General features: G+C 46.7%; 1 protein-coding gene across 1 annotated transcript in view; it reads right to left on the bottom strand.

Annotated features, from left to right (window-relative positions):
• Positions 1-24,996, bottom strand: part of ttn.1 (titin, tandem duplicate 1) — a 148,380-nt gene that overhangs the window by 99,457 nt on the left and 23,927 nt on the right. The window contains 42 exon segments of the mRNA XM_061089000.1: positions 221-274; positions 382-408; positions 529-913; positions 1,072-1,332; positions 2,037-2,117; positions 2,225-2,408; positions 2,526-2,808; positions 3,006-3,131; positions 3,550-3,837; positions 4,514-4,804; positions 5,256-5,534; positions 5,805-6,083; positions 6,506-6,799; positions 6,885-7,163; positions 7,456-7,734; positions 7,830-8,108; positions 8,262-8,540; positions 8,757-9,035; positions 9,294-9,572; positions 9,715-9,996; positions 10,086-10,364; positions 10,457-10,744; positions 10,871-11,149; positions 11,237-11,518; positions 11,607-11,885; positions 12,466-12,747; positions 12,978-13,256; positions 13,337-13,624; positions 13,728-14,006; positions 14,093-14,371; positions 14,461-14,733; positions 16,301-16,579; positions 16,838-17,116; positions 17,648-17,929; positions 18,022-18,300; positions 18,391-18,678; positions 18,759-19,037; positions 19,115-19,396; positions 19,485-19,763; positions 19,837-20,118; positions 20,313-20,879; positions 21,081-21,359. Of these exon segments, the coding sequence (XP_060944983.1) occupies positions 221-274; positions 382-408; positions 529-913; positions 1,072-1,332; positions 2,037-2,117; positions 2,225-2,408; positions 2,526-2,808; positions 3,006-3,131; positions 3,550-3,837; positions 4,514-4,804; positions 5,256-5,534; positions 5,805-6,083; positions 6,506-6,799; positions 6,885-7,163; positions 7,456-7,734; positions 7,830-8,108; positions 8,262-8,540; positions 8,757-9,035; positions 9,294-9,572; positions 9,715-9,996; positions 10,086-10,364; positions 10,457-10,744; positions 10,871-11,149; positions 11,237-11,518; positions 11,607-11,885; positions 12,466-12,747; positions 12,978-13,256; positions 13,337-13,624; positions 13,728-14,006; positions 14,093-14,371; positions 14,461-14,733; positions 16,301-16,579; positions 16,838-17,116; positions 17,648-17,929; positions 18,022-18,300; positions 18,391-18,678; positions 18,759-19,037; positions 19,115-19,396; positions 19,485-19,763; positions 19,837-20,118; positions 20,313-20,879; positions 21,081-21,359 (11,250 nt within the window).

Raw genomic sequence — 24,996 nt, 5'->3', positions numbered from 1 at the left:
CGTCAGATTCCTTCACGCAGATCGTAGAAGTGACGATAGTTAGTTCAAACTTGATCGTTTAGTTGATTCAAACGTTTGTACCTTTAACTCGAGTTGTTTCTTCGTACTGATAAATTTCAGAGGAATCTATTGATTGATAGGTTGAAAAAAAAATATCGATGAGTGTCAGAATGACGTGAGAGGTGGTGACCTTGAGTTGGACTGATGGAAACAGACTCACCTCTGAAAACATAAGAGTCTGTTTCTGTTGCTGGAAGCGACACGTCGGGGACGTCTGAAGGTTTTTACACAAATAACTTCAATTATTAACAAGTCTACTTGTTTGTATTATTTCACGTGTTCAGTTAAACGTTAATAATAATGTTTTTATCAGATACTCACCCTGAGGAACCTTTCCTAACACAACGTCTGTGAAGGAACAAGGTACGACAGGTCATCACATGGAAATAGATGTATTGTGATAATCTGATTAACTGTATTGTGATAATCTGATTAACTGTATTGTGATAATCGGGCTGAGAGAACGACCTTTGTCTGGGAGGAGAAGCTGGGCGGAAGCTGGAGCTTCTCCCTCCGGCTCCGGTCCAGCGACCACAGAGTCAACTCCTGACGGAGCAGAGACCCTGTTAACACTTTCTGAGACACGTTCAATTCAAATGTCTGCTGTACTTTAGTGAAGAGGGGGAACCTGTGTTTTTAAACCGTGAATATGAAACTCATAAGTCATATTTGGGCTCTCTTTGAGCTCCCATGAGTCTTTGTACCATGTGACGTTGGTGTAGTTGAAGCACAACTCGCACTCGAAGGGGGCGGAGCAACGTTTACTGACCTCCATGCTTCTGATGCATTTACTGAACGGAATTTTTTCGGCTAAAACCAGATGATGACAATTAACGTCTGGTTTTTCAAAACACTGATTATTTGAGAGATTGGCTTTTATATCTTTCAAGACTTTAGGACTTGATTAAGATGAAGAAACACAAAACCAGAACAGAAGACACATGATTTAGAACCTGAAAACCGACTCGAGTCCAGACAGGAAGCAAAGAGAGTCGCACTCTTACCTGACACGGTGAGTTTGGCGTTGGAGATGTGAGGACCACACACAACACGGTAGCTGCCCTGATCTTTGCCCTGGCAGTTGAGGACCTTCAGATAATGGCGGTCTCCCACGCTGCTGATGTCATACTTGTCGCTGTTGTCGAGTTTCTGTGTTTCCTTGTACCAGGTCAGAGCGATCTCTGGGTAGTTGATCCTGATCTGACACTGGAAGGTGGCGCTCTGGCTCTCAGTCGCCGTCTGGTCACTGATGTCCTCCACGACAGAGACAGGCTGAAGATCCCACAGCAATGGTCATTATGTTTACATCAGAAAATACGACATCAGAGCATAAAAAGTACAAAAACATACAAATTATTGTTTTAATGTGAAGTTGTATTCCAAAAAGTTAGATCAAGCTCCAGATTTAAGCCTTTCATTTTGATTTTAATTTTGATTCAATAACTACCAAGCTGTTGAAAAAGTAAAAGTAATCAACGTTCTCAATATGTTCAACTGCATCTCATACAAATATAAATAATAAGAAACAAAAGCACGTCAACAGGAAAAAAGTTTACAGATGTGCTGAATGATCCTGTGGTTGTGTTGTTGTGTTGTTGTGTTGTTGTGTTGTTGTGTTGATGTGTTGTTGTGTTGTTGTGTTGTTGTGTTCAGTTCCATCAGCACCTGTGTGTGTCCTGGGAGAAGATCCTCACATGGGACTGAGCTTTACTCACTGATCACTAAGTTTCTATTTGACTCGTGTTGAGTTAAGAACAGGAAGTTGATCCTCGTTAACATCTGTGAGACAAACTAACCCCAACCCTAATAACCTCTGACTGACTGACTGACTGACTGACTGACTGACTGACTGACTGACTGACTGACTGACTGACTGGTCGGTCGGTCGGTCGGTCGGTCGGTCGGTCGGTCGGTCGATCGATCGATCGATTGATTGATTGATTGATTGATTGATTGATTGATTGACTTTCTGGTACCTCAGTGGCGACACGTCCCTCCAGCTGCTGGATGAATTTGGCCACATCCTCCTCTTCAACCCGACCTCCGTGCTCCACTTCCTGCAGCAGGAAAGATGACGGTCGAAAGTGAACCAGTGCAAGAAAGTCTTAAATGTTAAAGATTGATTTGTACGTTTCATCATCAGGATCGGTTGTGTGTCTCTTACCACTTTTCCAGTCTCCATTTCCCTCTCCCTCTTCAGGAAGTCCATGGCCTGCAGGATGGCCCGGAAGTCGTGGATCCCATGTTCATGGAGGATCTTCTCGTAATCTTTGGGGTCGTTACCTCTCAGCAACTCCACGATATTCACCTCGAGCTCTTTCTTTGGGCTCTTCTGCTTCGAGGGAGTCCTGGAAACAAAAATGAAACACAAGAGATTTTCTCTTAATGTACATTTTTCTGTTTCCTGTCTTCTTAAAAGATACTCAAACAAAATCAATCAATCCAACAATCAACTCAGGTCTTACTTCTTCAGTCTTGTCCTTATGTCTCCGAGTCCTTCCGCTTCCTCCTTTTTGGAAACCTCCATCTCAGAGCTGCACTCGATCTCTCCGTGCTTGTTGGCGGCGACACATCGGTAGAGCCCGGCGTCCGACTTGGTCACCTCCTGGATCTCCAGTTTGGCATCCTGGCCCTTCTGCTGGATGGAGATACGACCACCGGGAGTGATCTGCCTCCATTTGCCCTTCATCCACTTCACGCTCGGGATCGGGTCACCTCCAATCTTGGCTATGAAGGTTGCTGTGCCCTCTGTAAAAAATACGGAAAACATGTAGCTGCACATTGACCTTTTTCAGTGTTTGTAACTCTGCTGTGATGGATTGTTTTAATAACTCGTCATGTTGTGATTTTTAAACGATGAAAGTCGAGTCTCTGCAGTTTTTTAAAGAGGTAACAAGTGAACACTGAAGTGTTTCCACAGAAAAGACGTCCAACACTTTACTTACTCTCTGAGACAGAAACATTTTTCGTTTCCTCGATGAAGAACAAGTTCTCCAGTCTTTTGACCGGAGCCGCTGCAGCCGGGGCGGGGGGGGCGGCGGCCTCAGCAGGGGCGGCCTTGGCTCCTTTGTCTGAGAAAAAATTATGAAAGTGAATTTTGGTGAATGAAACCAAGAAACCTGCTCCATCGATAGATAGATATATTTAATTAGTAGAATCCGTTGAACCCGTATCAATGATTATAACTGTGACGAATGTTGCTCCCCGAGTGGGTGACATCATTCTACATTCACCGTATAAGAGTTTTTTTCAAGAGTCTGCGCAGCCGTGAGATGTACAAGAATGTTATTACACAGGTATGACTGAAGTTAAAGCTTTCGTTGAGTAAAACCACCTGAACCCTCCAGAAGTTTCTAAAACCATTTGGACCCAACTCAAATTAAAAGCTGTGAAGAAAAGGGTGAGTGTAAGAACAAGTGTCAAATAAAGAGCCAACAGAAGAGAAGAGATTGAAACAATCAGAGAAGTTCAGACACGTAATGTGGTTACCTTGCACATTGACCCTGGACTTGCAGAAGTCGCTGCCCGTGGCATTGCTGGCCTTGCACAGGTAATCTCCTGCGTCAGTCTTTGCCACCGGGCTGATCTCCAGACAGGCCGTCCCACCAACAAACGTGATCCTGGTGTTTCCGCCGGACTTCAGCTCCCTCCTGTCCTTCATCCACTGGATGGTGAGTGGAGGAGAGCCGCTCACGTGGCATTTGAGGCTCAGCTTCTCGCCCTTGCTCACCGTCTCAGGCTCCAGGCTAACATCAAATTTAGGAGCTTGGCTAGTTTCTGAAGGAGGGACGGGAAAGTTTGCTTTTCAAACTGAAAAAAGAATCTGTCCACCAACGGTTGTTTCTGTTCTTCCACTGGTCGAAGACGTCGGCTGTGAAAACCTCAAATGTCTCTAAACTTTATGTTTCTCTTCCTGAGAAAAGTAGAAAGCTATGAAATAAAGCATCTTACGACTGAGTGACACCAGCGTTTATAACGTGTCATTAAAAGATTTGTTTTATTTAACTCTCTAGTGCTACTGTTTATACAGAGCTATATGTACAATAGATAAATCTTCAATTCATCGTCCAATTTATAACAAAACTGAGAATCTTTTAAAATTATAATTAGCTGATTAGTAACAAGCAGCTTGTTTATTTTAACAAGCATGTTCCCAGCTAGCTTAGCAGCCAAATATGAGCTAAAAGATGAAAACACATGGAAGGCAGCTGTTTGCTGTCTCTTGATGGATGCATGTTGCTCATGTTGAACAGTTCTCAGGTCCTAAGACGTCAGAAATGTATTAAAGATGGACCAACTGAACCAAGATGGATGACACAACACAGATCTTAGACTCCAGATGTGTTGTGTCTACACATTTTACCTGAAGATCATTTGAATTTTAAAGAAATACACAATCAAATAGAAGTCTGATCATTGTTGGTAAGATACGAGACAGACGACATGCTCATACCTGAAATGGTGAGAGAAACCCGACAGGAAGCCTTTCCTGCCTCGTTGGTGGCCTCGCAGCTGTAGGCGCCGCCGTCCGAGCTGCTGGAGTCTTTCACACACAGCACAGCCGCATTATTCTTGAAGCTGATGTCATATTTGTCAGAGGCATAGATTTCATGGTTGTCCTTGAACCACGTGACGTTGAGTGGCTGTGAGCCAGACACCCGACCCTCCATCTTCACCGTGTTACCCACTGAATCCACCATGGACTCCGAGGGCCTCTTGGTGAAGTTTGGAGGAACCTTTCTTTCTGTTAGTAGAGAAACGGAAGAAAATCAGCCCATGTTCTGAAGTAGCTGTTATGTAAACATGTATTGTCCCCCGGCCAGCGGGCCGTGACCAGAGCGTCCAGGAAACAAAGAGGTGCAGCACAAAAGACGACAACAACATGAACTGCAACAGAACAGCAAACATATACACAATATCCACCTAATAATAAAAAACTTTCTTCTCACTTTTCCAAATGTGATGTACAGTATCTGACCCAACCACAGCAACGTGAACGACATGCTGTAGAAACGTCTGAGTAAATATACAACCAACTCTTTTTAGACTCAACAACCACAGGACCAGAAAACCAGAAACAAGACAACATCCGGGACCACGAGGGACGAGAAACCCTTGTTGCAGGGGAGGTTAGGGTTAGGGACGACAACCAAATGAGGAGCATGAGTTGAAATGGAAAAGTGTTAGTGCGTTACCTATTTTAACATGAGCATGACAGGTGTCAGTTCCATCTGCATTGGAAATTTCACAGGTGTATTTTCCCGCCGCTGCCACTCTGTCGCTGTACAGGACGTCCAGTGTGCAGGAGGAGTCGCTGGTTTTGACGTTGTACTGGTACGAAGCCCAGACGAGCTTGTCCTCTTTCTTCCACGTCACGTGGACCCTCTGGCTGCCGGTGTAAGTGCACGCGAGCCTCAGGGGTCTGCCCAGCTCGTGGCAGACGTCCTGGAGTTTCTTGACGAATCGTACGGGCTCTGAGAGAAGCAACGTTGAAATGAGTCATAGAACACACTGTCCTGTACATGTGGAGCCTGAACGACTACGTAACATCCCAGGAGTCCGTGGAGAACGTCATGCGTAGAAAGGGAGAGGCTACGTGAATGGACGGATCTTAATCTCTAGGTAAAGGTATGAAATGTCTCAGGTGGTGAGAGTGGCATTAGAAGTTATCTCTGAGAAACAACCATTACATGCATGAAATGAACAATAAGCACTACAAGCACTGAGGAGCTGGTTAGTTTTACCTAGTGTGACATGAGCATGGCAGATATCTGAGCCTTCGGCATTGGAAATTTCACAAGTGTATCTTCCCCGAGCTTCTTCTCTGTCGCTGTTGAGGACATCCAGGACAGAGCTGCAGTCTGAGGTCCTCACGTTGTACTGATACGACGCCCAGATCAGCCGCCCGTCTTTCCTCCAGGTCACGCTCACTGCTTGGCTGCCGCCGAAGGCGACTTGAAGTCTCAGCGGTTTGCTGAGTGTGAACGTGGTGTTTTCCAGCTTCCTAATGAAGCGAGCAGGTTCTGTGAGAAGCAGTGATGGTTGTTAGATGCAAAGGTGATGGTGAAGAAGCAGATGTTACAACTACAATGTAATCTGTAATCATGAATCACTGATGAAATTCAATTAGCCTTAGTTAAATTGTGTGAAGTCAGGTAGCAGATAGAACGTCCCGGACCAGCTCATGTTCCACTCCAATGACACAACGGAGAGCAACATGTCCATGATGGAAGGTCTGAGTCAGTTTGCTTGGTTCACTTATCAGGAACTACAACAAAAAGAAGAAACGTTTCCTTCCCCATTTAGCTGTTTACTTAGTTGTGCAGTAAAATCCAGTGGAAGTGGAGCTGATCTCAGATCAGGATGAAGCTTGTGCTTTCTAGGGCCGTGTGTCTGTGAATGTTGGCCGGTGAGTGTTAGTGACTGAGAGGTGAGATGTGTGTACCTTTCTTTGAGCTTTTACAAATGACGTAGGCGTCACAGATCACAGAGCATTCTGCGTTTGAAAGTTGACAAGAATAGACTCCGGCTGCTTCTTCTCTGTCACTAGTGAGGACGTCCAAAACGCACGAGGAGTCGCTCGTCTTGATGTTGTACTTTTGCGAAGCGCTGATTGGCTTCCCGTCCTTCATCCAGCTCACGTGCACTCGCTGACTGCCAGTGTACGTGCACGTCAGACACAAAGGATCACCCACACGGTATGACGTGTCTTCTAGCTTTTTCACGAATCGCACTGGTTCTGAGAGAAGCAACAATGTTGTTAGTCGAGTCATGAAGTCTGGTCTGTTAGCAAATGAATGAATGAGCATGTTAGCTGAAGTTACCTAGTCTGACTTGAGCGTGACAGACAGCAGAGCTACTAGCATTGGATATTTCACAGGAATATCTCCCAGCAGCCTCTTCTCTGTCACTGTTGAGAACCTCTAACACACAGCTGGTGTCTGTTGTCTTGACGTTGTACTTATACGAAGCCCAGATTGGTTTTCCGTCTTTACTCCAGCTCACATACATGAGCTGGCTGCCCGTGTACGTGACTTCCAGCTTCAGAGGCTGACCCACCCTGTAGGTGGTGTCCTCCAACGCTTTCACAACGCGCACAGGTTCTAGGAAGCAAGCACATTAGTTGTTAGTTGCCTGTGGAGCAGTGAAAAGGTGAGTGAGATTAAGTGAAATGGAGTAAATATGTCTCATTGTTTTCAGTTGTTGATGTCCCAATTTACTTTTAAACCACAGAAACTAAAGGAACCAGAGAAAACCACAAACTGCGGCAAATTAATGTAGAATGTAAAATTCTGCTAAAAACGAGATTCCACGTCATTAAAGAAAAATAGAATAGTTCCTAGCATGTTTTTGACAACTGAAAACAACGAGCACTGACCATGATCCTTGATTTACCTAATTTGACCTGAGCATAGCAGATAGCAGAGTTTTCAGAGTTAGTGATTTCACAGGAGTATCTCCCGGTTGCTTCGAGCCGGTCACTGTTAAGAACCTCCAGGACACAGGCGTTCTCGGTGGTCCGGACGTTGTACTTGTACGAGGCCCAGATCGGTCGGCCGTCCTTTCTCCAGCTCACAGAGACGCGGGGGCTAGCGCTGTAAGCGCAGTACAGCGCCAGCGGCTGGCCGAGTCGGAAGGTTGTGTCTTCCAGTGCTTTTAAAAAGCTCACAGGTTCTACAGGAGGCAATGGTGATGTTAGTTGCATGATTAATGTTTACATGGAAGGATTGGAATGATGATTCATGAGGTGCACTTGTTAGTGGCTTTACCTATCTTCACCACAGCTTGGCAAATAGCAGTGCCTTCAGAATTGGAAATCTCGCATGAGTATTTCCCAACGGCTTGCCGACAGTCGCTGTTGAGAACTTCCAGGGTGCTGGAGAAGTTGGTCGTCTTGACGTTGTATTTGTAGGAAGCCCAGATGGGTTTTCCGTCCTTCGTCCAGCTGACAGAGATCCTCTGGCTGCCGGTGAACGTGCACTCCAGCGTCAGAGGGTGGCCAATTTTATAGAAGGTGTTTCTCAGTTTTCTCACAAAGCGAACAGGTTCTAAGAAATCAGTTAGCAAGTGGTGTTAGATGATGTAAGCAGTATGGTTCAGCCACTGAAATCAAACTAATACAGTACATTAATGTGACTAATCCTAAATGTAATATATTTAATATGTTGTGAAATCATGAGCTAGGTAGCTAACATGGTTACCTAGTTTAACGTTAGCATGACAGATGTCAGATCCTTCAGCGTTAGAGATTTCGCAGGTGTATCTTCCGACAGCCTCTTCTCTGTCGCTGTTGAGGACGTCCAGGATGCAGGTGTCGTTGGTGGTCTTAACGTTGTACTTATATGAAGCCCAGATCAGTTTGCCATCCTTCTTCCAGGTCACACACACTCGTTGGCTACCAGTGTACGTGCACTTGAGGGTCAAAGGTTCGCGGAGTCTGAAATACGTGTCTTCAAGCTTTCTCATGAAGCGAACGGGCTCTAGAGGGAGTAATGGTTGGGTTAGTTGCATGTAGCCTGAATTCTTTTGTGCTGGCAGGAAGGTTATAGAGATCATGTAGTCGTCTGTCTAGATACGAGCGTTTTGTTAGTCCCTGATGAACACCACAGTCTGCCGTTGCTCCTGAACCACCACACAAGGTCTCTGTTGGTTAATGAATGGAAAGAAGATGGTATTTTAAATATTTGTGACATTACCTAGGCTGACACGAGCGTGGCAGACGTCGGTTCCAGCTCCGTTGGAGATTTCACAAGTGTAAGTTCCTGCTGCCTCAGGTCTGTCGCTGTTGAGCACCTCCAGAATGCAGGTTGACGCGGTTGTTTTAACATTATATTGATAAGACGCCCAAATCAGCTTGTTGTCCTTCTTCCAGGTGACGTGGACCCTCTGGCTCCCAGCGTAGGTGCAGACGAGCTTCAGTGGCTGACCAACTATGAAAGTTGTGTCCTCCAGCGTTTTGATAAAGCGCACAGGTTCTGAGAGAAGCAAAGCTGATGTTAGAAATGAGCCCTCTGTTATATTGCCATGCAATGCTATGCTTCTATGTTCATGTCAATGGAACTGAGCGAAGTATGAATACAGAGCTACATTAGTATTTTTCACCTGAGGAAATCTTAAGGACAATCTCTGTATAATTGAACCACACAGTCTCTGTGTCTATCGTGATCAACAGACTGATCTGCAGTCAGTCGTTGTTCATTAACATAGAAGAAGAAGAATGAAACAAGCTTCACCTTTCACGGTCACATTACAGCTGACGGAGGCCGAACCCACTCGGTTCTCCGCCTTGCAGATATATTCACTGTGGTCAAACTTGGTCGTTTTCATCAATTTCAAAGTTGCGACACCATTTGAGAAATCCATTGAGCAAGTTTCAGACTTGCGCAGGTTTCCGTCAGCTTTGAACCAAGCTACGGAGATGTCAGGAGTTCCAGCTACACGGCAGCTCAGGGTCACTGGTTCACCCACAGTGACCTCCACCGGCTCCAGGGTTTCAACAAAGTATGGTTGCTCTGAAGTGAAAGATGATGTGATGATGATTTAGTACAGATGTTGAGTATTAGATGGACAAATGAAAATAACCACTCAATCGTTGAAAGATTACGAATTTTTAGAACCGAATCCCAACTTAATAACTCATGCTAATGATTTTACCTAGAATTGACACTTGGGCTTCGCACTTGTCACTTCCAACTCCGTTGTCTATTTCGCAAGAATATCTTCCAGCTGCCTCCATCCTGTCAGAGGTCAGAACCTCTAGGATGCAGGAGGTGTCTGTGGTGTTCACATTGTACTGGTACGAGGCCCAGATGAGTTTACCGTCCTTCTTCCAGGACACATTGATCCTGGGGGTTCCAGCAAATGTGACCTCAAGCTTCAGAGGCTTTCCCTTTGCAGAGGAAATGTCCCTCAGCTTCTTCACAAAGTGAACGGGTTCTGAGAGAGGTAATGATGATCAGTTAAGGAAAATAAATCTGGAGACGTTCACAGATGGTTCGAAAAGACCAAGTATCCTCATAACAAACCTTTGACAAACAGGTAAACTGGGCAGCTCTCCTTCCCAGCATCGTTCATGACCTGGCAGGTGTATTCTCCAGCGTTGGACTTTTCCACTTTGTGAAGAACCAAAGTGGCGACGTCGTTCTTCAGGGAAATCTCACAGCCTCGTCCGTGCTGAACTTCCTTGGCTCCTCTGAACCATTTCACTCTCAGCGGGGCGCTGCCTCGCACTTTAGCTGACAAAGACACATTTTTGCCAGCCAACATTTCCTTCGCCTCGGGTGTTTCCACAAAAGATGGAGGTTCTGGGTTCGAATAAAAAAGATGTATTGTAGGATAATTGTTAGGTTTCTGTTTGATCCCATGATAAACTGCGACTTCATTCTCATCTACTGACCTGTCACACTCATGGAAGTGCTTGTCTCACTGGTTCCTGCAGCGTTTACAGCTTTGCAGGTGTATTTGCCGGAATCTGACATCCTGATAATCGGAACTATCAGTTTGCAGTTGTTATCAGAGCAACTGATGTCATAGTTCGGACCACTCTTAATCTCCTGGCCATCGTGGAACCAGGAAGTTGTTAAAGGTGAAGAACCAGTAACTTTACACTCCATCTCACCAGGCTTACCCACAACAAGGTGGGTGTCTCTCAGCTTCCTTATAAAACTTGGAGGAATCAACTTATCTGTTGTGAAAAACACAACATGTAACATGTTATAAACATTTCTGAGCTGAATGTTAAGTAAAAAGATTATTATTATTATTTCATGAGAAAATAGGAAGCATTAAAAAATCTACAGTGGCCACCAACCTGAGACAGAAAGTTTAGTTTTGCAAGAGGCTGAACCAATGTGGTTTGTGACCTCTAATTTGTATTCTCCAGCATCTGCTTTGTCAGTAGAACGAATCTTTAGGGTGGCAACCTTCTTTGTGAAGGACATCTGGTACTTGGCGCCAGCAGAGAGGTCTTTGTCATTCTTGAACCACTTAATTTTCAGCTCTGCAGAGCCAGATACTCTGACCTCAAGAGCTGCGATTTCCCCTGACTTCACGTTGAAGGAGTCTGGACTATCCACAATAGCAGCAGGTTCTAAAAATTTCAGGAAGAAGATATTAAGCCATACGAATCCTCACGCCTTCATGAGTGGTAACCAAATCGATCTGGAACGCTACAAACCTAGGACGGCCACGAGGGAAGCCGACTGCACGACTCCAGAGTCGTTCTTCAGCTGGCAGGTGTAGTGACCAGCCGTGGTTGAGTCACACTTGGGAACAACAAGCGTTACCACGTTGTTCTCAAACATGATCTTCCTGTTGTCATCGTCTCTGAGAATTTGATCTTTATCCTGAACCCAGGACACAGTCAGAGGCTCAGAGCCCTTGACTGTAGCTGTGAGAGTCAGCTGCTCTCCGAGCCTCACTGATTGGTCGACCAGCTTTGTGACAAACGCCGGTTGTTCTGAATAGTGACAGAAAGGTCAAAAGTGAGGAGACGTGATTATATTCAACCTAAGCTCTGAGGAAATGGCCACTGGTTCTGTACTAACCTTTAAGAGTAATGGTCGTACTGCAGGATTCACTTCCTACACTGTTGGACACCCTGCACTCATAAAGATCAGCGTCCTCTCGCTCCAGTTTCAGAATGTGAAGCGTGGCAGAGCTGCCTTCACTCACCATCTTATATTTCCTACTTTCCTTTAGCGGCCTTTTGTTTTTGTACCAGCTAACCTGGAAAGGTGGAGTGCCATACATCTCACAATGTAGGCTGGCCTCTTTCCCTTCAATGCCCTCCACTGGGTTTGGAGTTTTGATAAAGGATGGGGACTCTGGAAAATACAGTGAGATATATTAACTGCAGTAACAGTCATGGACAACCAAGTCTTCACTGCAAGCAAATCGGTGGGACAGTTCCCCTGGAAATCAAATCCTTATCCAGGGTCATGCTGAGGTTCAGTCCATGCTTGAGGATCCATCCAGACATTGACGGGAAAAAGCCCAATGATCATTAGTGAGGAAATGGAAAGACTGACTTAATGTTCATGCTATGAGAGGAGGGTCGGTCATTTCACGGTGGGATCAGAGAAACAAACACGAAAAAGGTAAGTCAAGGTCATTCCGTTGGTCAGGTTTTCAAAAATGAAGAAAAAACACGTCTTAAAAAAGAGGTGGCACTCAGACTCATGCTCTCTGACACACTGGAGGACAGAAATCAGTTTTGACTGAAATAAAAAGTCGGACTCCATGCTGAAGACTTTAGAAAGGGCATCTCCAGAAACTCTCCATTCCAGATGTAATATAATAATCTGCATCACAGGGAATAGTAATTCTTTCCTTTGCATGCTGCACAAGTTTAGGGGAAACAAAATCCACACAAGGTGAAACCTGTGAATCTACTTGATAGCTGACCTTGAACTGAGAGGACACTGCTGCAGCTCGCACTGCCAGCGTCATTGTGAGCCTCACAGGTGTAGACTCCGTTATCCTCCAAGCTTGTGGTGCGCAGTTGGAGGTACGCAGCCGAGTCAACAAACATTATTTTATAGTTGCCTCCGTCGGTTATCTTTTGATCGTTTTTATACCAACTCATGTTCAGGGAGCGCGAGGCCGTGGCCTTGCATTGGAAGCGGTGTCCCTGGCACTGCTTCACAAAGGTAGTAGGAGGCAGTTTAAGGACAAACTGAGGAGGTTCTGCAAAATCAAGAAAAGATCAAGTTACCATCGTCGGTATAAAATTCACTTGAGCATCAATGTGACGAATGGAGGATGTGGACGGGTGACAAGACAGATATTCCTGAAAAGAAAAGATATTGTAACGAGGTCAGGTGGAGGAAATGAAGATGAAGAAAGAGAAGCTGTGAAAATGGGTACGAATAAGATGCAGTTAAGTGAATGGTGGACAAAAAAGAACCAAGTCCAACCTTTCACCAACAACTCTGCTGCACTTTTCACGGAGCCGGCTTCGTTGCTAACTTGACAGGAATACATCCCACATTGCGGAGTTCCAACGGAGTTCAGCTCTACAGAGGAGGAGTAGGTCTCCAGTCTAATCCAACACGATGGCCCAGTGATGAGTTCCATGTCGTCCTTGAACCATTTCACTGTGAATGGAGGCGTTCCATCAAAAATACTTCGGAAGAGTGCAGTCGACTTCGGAACAACTGCCTGACACTCAGGCTCAGTGACAAATCTTGGTGGCACTAAAACCATAAGAACAGCATGAGAGTACAGAACTAACTTTGAGTTCAGAATGTGAGCAAGTCGACCTTTGAATTCTGACCTTTAGCTGTAAGAACTCCACTGCACACACAGCTGCCTGCTTGGTTGGTCACTGTACAGGAATACTCTCCTGTGTCAGAGCTCTCTGTCAGAGGGAACTCCAGTGAAACTGTGTTGTCAGTGTTCAGGAGTTTATATTTGGAGCTGTTGCTGATGCTTTGTTTCCCTTTGCTCCATTGGACGGACAGAGGAAGAGAACCGGACACTTTGCTCTCCATCGTGACCACCGAGCCCAGAACTGCTTGAATGTTTGTTAATTTCCTGACAAACGTTGGAGGAATGACCTCTTCTGTTTGAAACCATATTAATACATAATTACAATCCCAGGAACAAAAACAATTCTACAATGTATTATACTTGTTCCACTAAGAGTTGGAGATTCATTTACAAACCTAAAACAACCATCATGATTTCACAGCTGCAAGTTCCAACAGAGTTAGTAGCTTCAAACAGATATCGTCCGCTGTCGTCCAGCTGCGACGCCTGAATGTTCAAACGACTCCGGTTGTTCTCGAAGCAGAGACGATGTTTCCTGCTGCTCTGGAACTCGTTGCCCTCTTTGCTCCACCTAACACTGATCGGAGGAGTTCCAGCTACGCTGCATTCAAGAGTAACAGGATCTCCACTCGTCACTTTGACCACCTCTGGCTTCTGTTGGATTGTAGGTGGTTCTACCAAACCAAGAAAAAGAGATGAGCATTTTCTGTAAGATCTACCTTTATGTGAGTCATAAGAGCTTTGCATGAAGAAGAGGTACCTCTCACTACAAGAGTGGCAAAGCATTTGTCCTGCCCGGCTTCGTTAACGACCCGACATGCGTATGTTCCGTGATGAGCGGCCTCACAGGCGGGAATCCGGAGAGTCGCCTCTTTGGTCTCAAACTTTCTCTCGATCTTTGAGTCTTCTGGGATCCAGCTCTCGTCTTTTTTCCATTCTACAGAAAGAGGCTGAGAACCATCCACGACGCAGCAAAACACGACAGCGTCTCCCAGAACACTGGAGACATTTTCCATCTTCTTTACAAACGTTGGGGGAACTGATGCAAACAGGAGAGGCGAGTTAATACCAGCCACTGAACATGACTGATGTTTATCAGGGTTATGTTCAATCATCTGTAAAACCAACCTTTCAGAGACAAGGCTGCAGAACCAGTGCAGCTTCCAACCTCATTGGCTGCTGTGCACTGATAAGAACCAACATCTTCCACATTACAGTCCTGGATGTTCAAGCTGCCCTGGTTTTCAACAGTGACACGCTTGTGGTTGGATTTGATGAGCTTTCTATCTTTGAACCACGTGTACTTTAACGGAGAACTTCCTGCCACTTTGCAGTTGAACGCTGCTGTGGAACCTTTAATGACTTCGAGAGACGTTAGCTCATCAATGAATGATGGAGGCTCTGAAATAACAAAGCAAATCAAACTAGAACAACCTCTGATTTCCTTCTGGGATCTTATATCTAATCATCTCAAAGAAATGCTGCCGAGATGTAGAAGTGGAGGTAAACCAACCTTTGGCTTCTAGCTCCACGCAGCAGCTCTGTGTGCCGGCTTCATTTCGAGCCTCGCAGAAATATTTCCCGCTGTCTTGTTCACTAACTTCATGAATCCATAAAATGGCTACAGAGTCTGAGAAAGACATCTTGTGTTTGACGCTCTGCTGAATCACGGCTCCATCTCTGAACCAGTGCACAGAGATCTGTGGAGAACCTGCGACCTCACACTCAAACATCGCACTGTCTCCGACTCGGACTATGGACACACCTTCAGGTCTGTCAGTAAAACAAGGAGCCTCTGAAAAAATACAGAATACAGTTATACACAGTGGTGATCGCTGCACGGAAAAGTGACCAGTAGAGAATAATATGGACCTTTGACAAAGAGTGTCGTCTGACATGAAGTGGAGCCGACGTCGTTCTGGATCTCACACACATATTCTCCAGAGTCGGAGGTTTTAGCAAAGAGAAGCTCCAATGAGCTGCAGGTGTTGTCTTTGGTGACGGAGCAGCCGGCACCGGACAGAATCTCCTTCTTGTTTTTGAACCATTTGATGGTTAGTGGCGGCGTGCCAGAGAGTAGAACGTTAAACTGGACCTCAGAGCCCGGCAACACGTTCATGGACTCAGGCTTTTCAAGAATACATGGAGGTTCTGTTGAGGGACAAAACCCAAAACGTCTATGATAACACAGTCAGAGAATTCAGAATGAGCTGAGGTTGCAGAATGAATTCTAACCTTTAACAAACAAGGAGCCGGAGCAGCAGACAGATCCCGCTGAGTTGGAAGCCATGCAGGTGAAACTGCCGCTGTCGCTACTGTCAATATCAGAAATCTCCAGAAACGCAACATTTTCAAAAAATGAGCATCTATGTTTGTCATCAGCCTGGATCTGGTTCTGGTCTCTGAACCACTGGATGGTGATCGGCAGCGAGCCAGACACAAGACAATCCAGATGAGCAAACGATCCTTTGATTCCTTCTGCCTGCTTCAGCTTTCTTGTGAAAGACGGTTTTATAATCTGATCTGTTTCATACAGAGTGCAAAACAGTGTTAGTTTGTTTGAAAATAACAAATAATAAGATATGAAACCTTGGGATAAACTGACCTAAGACGTATACTGATGCTTCACAAGAACTGAACCCGGCAGCGTTAGAAACCTCACAGGTGTATTCACCAGCGTCACTGGTTTGTGTTTTGACGATGTTGAGCACGGAGCTGCAGTCTGAGCTCTGAACCCGGTAGAGCCCACCCGACCTCAGCTCTTTTCCCGCCTTCCTCCATCTGCACTTGAGCGGTTTGGTGCCTGAGAATCTGCACTCCAGCCGGGCTGGGTCACCCTGCGTTACACTGACGGACTTTGCCTGTTCTGAAATACTCGCTGGTTCTGAGATAAAGAACACGAACAGGTGTGACGGACAGAAGCATCAAGCGAGACATAAAGCGACGGCAGTTGAACAGAAACACAAACCTGTGACCACGAGCACAGCAGCACATCTCTGAGTCCCGGCTTTGTTCTGGGCCTCACACACATATTTCCCACCATGTGACAACTGAGCATTTTTCACATTCAACATGGCTCTTTCTGTTTCAAAGGACATGTGAACGTGCTCGTCTTGTGTGAGCTCATGCTCGTCCTTGCTCCAGGAGACAGACATGGGCAGTGATCCAGACAACATGCAGCTCAGAGTCACGTCAGAGCCCAGCGTGCAGGACATGTTGTCCAGTCTCTGAACAAATGACGGTGGTTCTAGTGAGAGAAGACCACAGGTCAGACCACAGCAAATCATGTGCAGCAACTATGTTTCTAACAGGTTATAATAATGTACAACTGGCCAGGATGAGTGAAATATGGTGAGAATGTCCTGGTGCCTGGATTTAAGTTTTATTTGACATTAAACCATTATTATCATATATTTTCCCAAAAATAAATGATCAACATTAGCATGCAAACATGATGAATGAAGAACCTGGACAGGCAGATAAAGCTGGGATGACTTTAACAAACCTTTCAGTGAAATCTGGCAAGAACACGATGTCTCCCCGACCTCATTGGTCACCGTGCAGCGATATGTGCCAGAGTCTCCGCCCACACAGTTTGAGATGTCAACAGTGACTGTGTCGTTTTCCATGCTGACTTTGTGTCTTTTGTCGTTTCTGATCAACGCATCATTGAGGAAACAAGTGATTTCAAAGGGAGCAGAACCTGAAATGGTTCCTTCCAGGACGATATCAGATCCCTTCACAAGCTCAGCCGACTCAAACGGCCTCATAAACTCTGGAGGTTCTATAAGGAAACAGATCAGGTTTTATTCAAAGAAAGAATTTATGAAACTGTTCAGAACGAATCTGAGTCATTGGACCAATGAAGGTGCATCAGTGATTTTAAACCTCTTTGTGTGAGACTCTGTCCTGATCAGACAATAAAGATGGAAGACACCCTCCTCCTCCATGTGAGCACATTGGACATGGACCAAACTAATAATTAAAAGTAGATGTTAAATAAAAAGTTTGTCAAAGACGGTTTCTGTCATTTGAAGTAGTTCAAGTCTTCATGCTTCTGATCCGTTTGATTAGACTTGTGGCTACACTCCACGATCACTACACAAGATGGTTTTTATTATTTTTGATTTAGATTGTTTCTGGATACTTGGAGGAAGTGGAGACAGGATGTGCATCTTTGTCTACAGTCTGTAGGACTAACAGAGTCAGAGTCGGATGAAACCCTGAGATCAACCCTCAGGTCTCTGGGAAGGGATCATGTGACCCAGCTTCAGTTTGCCTGTGCACGAAGAAGACGAGTGAAGACTGTACCAACCTTTCACCGTCACTGAGCTGCTGCACTGGTCGGAACCAGCTTCGCTGGAGGCCACACACACATACTGTCCACTGTCCTCCACACAGCAGCTCTCCACCTCCAGGGTCGCTGTGGAGCTGTCGAAGCTCGAGGTGTGTCCGGGCTCTGAGAGCATCTCCGAGCCGTTTTTAAACCATGTGATGACAATCACAGGACTGCCCTGAACTTTACAGGACAACCTCAGGGGCTGTCCAGCTCTGAGCAGCTGAGACGGCTCTGGCTTCATTGTAAATGTTGGTGCTTCTGTAAATTCACAGCAACAATCACAGTAAAAATAAGAGGACATTTAAAAGATAATCAGCGGATAACGTTTAAAAGAGAGAAAGAAACTGCACCTTTCACAAACAGCCCGGCGGTGCAGTCCACCTTCCCGGCGTCGTTGGACACTTGACATGTGTATTTAGCAGAATCACCGGGTTTCACTGAGTGAAGCTCCAATGAGCTTGAAGAAGCATCTTTCTTTATGAAACATTTTCCTCCAGTGAACATCTCTTTCTCCTCTCTGAACCACTTCACCACCAGAGGAGCTGTTCCTGTAAATGCGGATTTTATGACAATGTCTGATCCAGGTGAAGCGTTCTGAGATTCAGGTTTCACCGTGAAGGCCGGAGGTTCTGGAGGTTTTTGGGAAAAACAATGAATAAGTAGCTGATGATGTCTAAGGTCTGACTCAGATTTCAGATGAAGTCATGAACTGCTCTGACCTCTGATGCACAGAGCGCCGCTGCTTTCCTCCTGCCCGGCGGCGTTGGAGGCTCGGCAGGTGTAAACTCCAGCGTCGTTCTGATGCAGGTCTCTGATCAGCACCGACAACAAGCTCTCACTCAAATCAACCTGATGTTTCTCATCACTGTGGATTTCTTTATTGTCTTTGAACCAAGAAACAACCATTGGCTGAGATCCAGAAACTCTGCACTCCAACGCAACCTGACTACCCACACGTCCGTCCACTTTCTTTAGACTTTTGGTGAAGGACGGTGGAACGGCTCGATCTGTGGGAAAGTGTGTCAAACAATATCAGAGCCCAGATCATTGGCTTGTTATTAACGATGAACTGTTGGCAAAAACTGACCTATGACAGTGACCGAGCAGCTGCACTGCTCTTTTCCCACTTTATTGGACACCTCCATCTTGTACTCTGAGGTGTCTCCTTTATCTGCGGAGAGGATCTTTAAGATGGCCGTGTTCTCCTTCATCGTCATCTTATATTTACGGCCACTGATCATCTCCTTCCCATCTTTAAACCACTTGACTCGGAGCTCTGGGCTTCCAGAGACGGAGCAGCTGAGTGTGGCTGAGTCTCCTGCGCTCACACTGATGGACGCTGCCTTCTCTACGATCCTGGCAGGTTCTAAAATACAACACCAGCTTTAGATTCTGCAAAACATCTGCCTCTGAAATATCCCTGACATGTGAACGTGTTCTAACCTTGAACTGTTAAGACTGCTTCACATTTCTGCTGCCCTGCCTCATTCTCGGCGAGGCAGGTGTACCTGCCACCATGTTTGATCTCCACACAGGAGAAGGCGATGCTAACGACGTTATGTTCGAACTTCATCTGGACATTTGGGTCGTCGTCTCTGAGCAAATCAGAGTCTTTCATCCATTTGACAGTGATGGGAGCGGAGCCCTTAATGGTTCCCTGTAGCTTCACTGTATTTCCCAAAACTGCTGTGGCGCTTTCAAACCTCTTTGAAAACGTAGGTGGCTCTGAAATATCAGCATGAGTCAGACTCACATAAGAAATAAATCAATAACTTTAACTAAAACTAATTGTGTATGTTATCCCATCACCTACCTTTCTGTTTAGTTGTGGACTTTGAGCTCACAGAGCCAACCTCATTGGAGACGACACATTCATATTCACCAGTGTCTGCGCTTTCAAACGAGTGGATCTCCAAAGAGCTCAGGGATCCCTGAGACACGATCCTGTGCTTCTTATCTGATGACAGACATTTCTTATTCTTTCTCCACGACACCTCGAACGGTGCGGAGCCAGATATCTCACAGTGCAACACGGCCACAGATCCTCTGAGCGCCTCTACACACTGCGGCTCCTGTTTGAACGATGGCGGCTCTACAGGAGAACAGACACTTCAGTTACACGTGTTCTTATTCTGACGGAGAGCGAACCTGACGAGTCTACACACCTTTCACCGTCACTTTAGTGCTGCAGCTTTCACACCCGGACTCATTGAGAACCTCACAGGTGTAGTTTCCACCGTCAGTCAACATGACCTCCTTAATTTCAAGAGTGGCCACGCCATCTTTGAGCCTGATGGCGTGCCTGCTGCCAGCACACAGCTCGCTGTTATTAAAGAACCAGCTGGTGTGCAGCTCAGGCGAGCCTGTGACGGAGCACTGCAGCCGGGCGGCGCCGCCCTGCTTCCACACGGCGCCGGCCTCCAGCCGCTTCACAAAGACCGGCGGCTCTGCAGAGGTGTGTGGTTACAAAGAGTCACCGTGAAATCAAAGACAAAGTTCACACCAGCATCGACAGAGAAGAGGTTTAAGAGTTTAGACATAAATCAGACACCAATAAATAAAATGTTCATTTTCATTGCTGCAGATTTGCAAGAGCTTCAAATTCTGCAAAATCCATGGAAATGAAGTGGACAGCTCTTACCTTGGACCTTCACCACAGAGGAGCACATTGCACTCCCAGCTTCATTTGTCACCGTGCACATAAACTGACCACAATCCTTCAGTGTGGTCTTGAGGATATCAAGTGTGACGGTCTTATCCTCGAAAGTCAGTTTACAGTCTGGAGACTGGTGGACTTTCCGACCATCTCTGGTCCATGAGACACTGACTCCAGCGTCCTCGTCCACCTGAGCCTCCAGGTGCAGAGGAGCACCGACCACGGCAGCCACCGGGACCAGGGGCGTCACGAAGGACGGTTTGTCAACGACTTGCAGCTCCATGCCGCTCTCAGCCGTCCCAACATTGTTGGACACTTTGCAAACATAGCGCCCCCTGTGGACCGCCTCCAGGACGGTTATCTCAAGAGTGTGTTTGTTCTTTTCACAAGAGGTGTGAAAGTGTGTCAGCTCTTGGGGTAAGACCTGCTGGTCTTTGAGCCACACCACACTGAGAGGAGCAGATCCTGATATAACACACTGTATCACTGCCCTCTTACCAACAAACACAGTCTGAGGCTCAGGCTTAGTTAGAAAGCAAGGAGGACATTGTTCTACAAGAATTAAGGAGAAGAAGAAACGTTAGTGGTCATTTGTCAAACCCTGTTATTAACTTCAACCCAAACCTGCTAATGAGACAAAACAAAGCAGCAGAGCAGGACAGATGTTCTGACCCATCAGCAGACGAATCAGAAACCAGCAGAGACGAAAACAGCTCTAACCGACCAGCGGAGGAGAAGGGGCGTGGCTCTTACCTGTGACGCTGAGCGAGGCCGAGCACTCGTCGCTGCCGTGCTGGTTGGACGCCTTGCAGCTGTATTCACCGCTGTCGTCCCTGCTCGGCGCCAGGAGCTCCAGGGAGGACATGCTGAAGCGGCTGATGATCCGGTACTTATCCCCCTCTTTGATGGGGTTTCCAGCCTTGAACCACTTGAAGCTCACATTCGGAGCGTCTTCAGTTTCACATTCGAACTTGGCGGTGTTGCCAATGTTGATCTCCACAGGGACGATTCTGTGTCTGAACACAGGTTTCACTGTTTCCAAAGAAAAGAAGGAAAAAGACAAATTAAATAAAGACAAGATGAAACAGAGAGGAAGGTTTCTACAGGAAGCGGTGATGAGGTGAGCTGGTGACACAAAGTGATCCTGCAGTGACTGTGGAGGAAGGAAATGGTTTTAGGTTGAGGATGAAGACATGAAAGAAGAGGAAACATGCAAAGAGGAATGGAGCAGGAATGAAGGATCTAAAGACATGGAGTTTTAGGTGCCTCCTGTGAAAGAAACAGGATATGAATGTGATATGTTTATGGAGGAATGATGAGCTGTGAGGGAAAGGGAAGATTCCTGTTGTCTGCGGAAAAACCTCAAACCTCCATATTTGATTCTGATTTGAACTGTGTAGATTGAACTTCCGGTTCTGATAAATTTTGAGTTTTGAGGTTTGCGGACAACAGAATGTGCTGAGTTAGTTGATGATGATAAAGAATTGTCCATCATCAAACCTCTTGACACCACAGTGAGGGTTGAAGACGTGGTCGTCCTGCCGGCTTCGTTCTCCGCCTCACAGACATATTCTCCTTGATGCTTCTCCTTCACAACCTTGTTGATAACCAGTGTGTATGTGTCGTGATCTTTGGAACACTTGAACTCTTTGCCAGATTTCAACAGTTGCCCTTTGAAAAACCAGTTTACGTTGGTGACATACTTTATGGTGGCAGTAAAAACAGCCTTGCCAGTTTCCTCAGCATGAAGTTCTTCCAGAGACTCGACGACAACAGGACGAACTACCCGACTGTCCGAGGACTCAGTGATGAGGATGGACTCGGAGAGATACTCCTCTCTGGTCTCCGTGTGGACCAACGTGTCCACAGAGACAGTGACCTCCCTCTCTGACCTCACCTGTTTAGACTCATGGATCTGTGATGGACTCTGAACTGTTGCACTTTGGAGAGAAGCGCTGGCTTGGGTTCCAGCGGCTGCAGACTGAGACGCAGCAGGAGGAAGCCCGGCTGCAGTCTCTGCCACCATCACCGAGGCCACCACAGAGCACAGCAGCTCTTTGGATGCTGCTGAGCTGACCAGCACTTTGTGAGGCTTCTCGATCTGCATGGAACCGGGCTGCTCTGATGTAAGACTTTGTTGCTCCTGGAAAACCATGGCATGCAGAGCGGCCTGGAGTTCAGACCTGAGGTCAGCTGACTGAGGGTATTCACCCACAAACGACAGGTTGATCTCCATGGGAGCACCTGGGTTTGTGATCAGATAAGTGTGCATGGCTGGTTTTGGTTCTCGTTGAACCTTCACCTCCTGAACCTCCACTGCCTCCAACCGACCCACAACATCAGCCAGAAGCAGCGGCTGGTCCGTGGCCACAGCCGACTGCAGAGCGGCTCGGAGCTGACAACGCAGGTTCACATGAGATGGTTTTGGGATGTGAATCACAAAGTGGAGCTCTTTAGGTAGAGTCCGAGCGTCCTGAGACTCGTGGACAAACAGGAGTCCTTCAGGCTGCTTCATCACGCTGACGGCTGAACCTTCAGACTTATGGATCTCAGTTGACTGCTCTCCAACAATCACCTGCTTTTCTTCCAGCAACACAGACTGTCGGAGCGACTGTCCCTCTTGGATCTGGACTGCAAAGTCCTGCTGGGCAGCTTCTAACACAGCACAGCTCTCAGTGGCAATGCCCTTCTCCTCGATGAAAACAGGCTTTTTGGGGATTCTGGGTTCAACTTTCATCTCAAGCCTGAATTTCTCATCAGTGTTAAGACTAATGGTGTGACCTTCCTCCAGAGTCTGAGTGTCTGTGACCTTCAAAGACTGCATGATTTTCCAGTTATCCTCTCTCTGCACTAGCGCCCTCTGCTGTTTCATGTCAGCAGAGAAAGGCGTCTCCTTGGGGAGCTGCATGGGCTGAGAGGAGACCGTCAGGATGTGGGGGGGGCTGGGCTCGGTGCGATGCAGCGACTGATCCCTGGTCACTTTCAAATCAAGTTCTTTGTGATACGATGCTGTGATCTCTCGTTTTTCCTCTGAAGTAGCTGCATGCCTTCTACTCTTTTCTTTTTTCGGTATCGCCACCTGCTGGTCAGGTTTAGTGATTGTAAGTATGCCTTCTTTTGGTAAGACTGATAAAGAATGAACGGACTGAAGGTATTTTGTTTGTGGTATCTCTTTCTTTGGCTGAACTGATGTGGCTTCCATCTTTGTTGTAAAGTCTGAGGTTGTCTCACACACAACCGTCCTCTGCTCTTCTTGAGTCACTGAATGCACCAGAGTCGGACTCGTCCTCGTCGCCCCCTGCTGGGCCTCAGGCTTCTGGCTGCTGAACCTGCCCTCAGACTGTAGAAGGTTCTGGTCACTGATGACCTGCAGGTTCAGGAGTCTCTCGCCCTCTCGCTCAGGCTGCACACACACAGATGAATGGAGACCTGGAACATGTCCGACCTGTTCAGCTCGGAGTTTGTATTTCTCTTCAGCAGCTATAGCTGACTTATACACTACGTCTTCACATGGAGTGATGCTCTCTTGCTCTGGTCTATGAATGTTTAATTCCTGCTCTTTGGATAAACTCACTGTAGTTTCACTCACTGGAGCGATGACTGGTCTGTACGGCTCCTTCTCTACGACAGGTTTGGTAGCCGAGCCCAGAGCTGGTAAAGGCTCAGAGTGCCTCTCAGTGATCGGCAGTTGCCCTGTGGACTGAGCCGAGTATAAAACTTTGACCCCCTCTGTGATTCTAAAGCTCTTCTCTTCCTCTGGTCTTTGCACCACACCTGACCTTTCATTGAGGAAGGCTAGAGTGGACTGGACTTGGGGACCACTAACAAACTGCCTGGGCTCAGTGGAGGTCTTCATATGTTCTGCAGCCTGGTCCATCAAGACCTCAGCTCTCACTGTGGTGAGCGGGAGAACCTCTTCAGATGTAGCCGACATGAGTCTCGACGGCTGCTCTTTGGCTAACTCCAGCTCGAGAAGCTCAGGGCTGAGGATCCTCTCCGAGTGCTGCTCGGTGATCTTTTGACTCTCGTGCACTGAAGACAAGAACGTGGCCAGATGAAGCTGTCTCATAGGAACAGCTGAGACCTGAGGAGGACAAGTAGGAGCCAAACAAACCCTCCCCTGTACTTCATGAGACTGCAGCACTGCTGCCTGCTGGGGGAGCTGCTCTCGATGAAGAGTGGCAGCCGAGAAGTGCAGCTCTCTGAGCGTTCCCACCTCTTCACTGGGAATGATCTGCCGGTCGTCAGTGCTAATGGTGTAAATCATCTGATCTGACCGGCTTCTTTCCTGCTGCAGCCTGGATCCTGTGGTTTGTTCCGTCATGGATATTTTCAAACCTTTAGTTTTCATCACTATCGATGTCTCGTCCTGAACCTTCTCTCTGAAAACCAGCAGCTTGGCAGAACAAGACTCCTCCCCATATTGGTTGGAGGCCTTACAGGTGTAGAAGCCACTGTGTTCTTGTTTGATGCTTTTAATATGAATGAAACCTGTCCCATCTGGATTGTTCACTATGATACAGAACCCACTGGGCTGAATGTGGATGCTGCCTTTGAGCCACTGGACCTCAGGCAGTGGATCTCCGGCCACAGCGTACCTGAAGAAGACCTCCCCCCCCTCACACGACTCAACACACTCCGGTGTTTGAAGGAACTTTGGGGGTTTCCC

This window comes from Limanda limanda, chromosome 16, assembly GCF_963576545.1.
Source record: "Limanda limanda chromosome 16, fLimLim1.1, whole genome shotgun sequence".
NCBI classification, from domain to species: Eukaryota; Metazoa; Chordata; class Actinopteri; order Pleuronectiformes; family Pleuronectidae; genus Limanda; species Limanda limanda.
The sequence above is the reverse complement of the archived record's forward strand: the minus strand, read 5'-3'. Positions and strand labels throughout refer to the sequence as shown.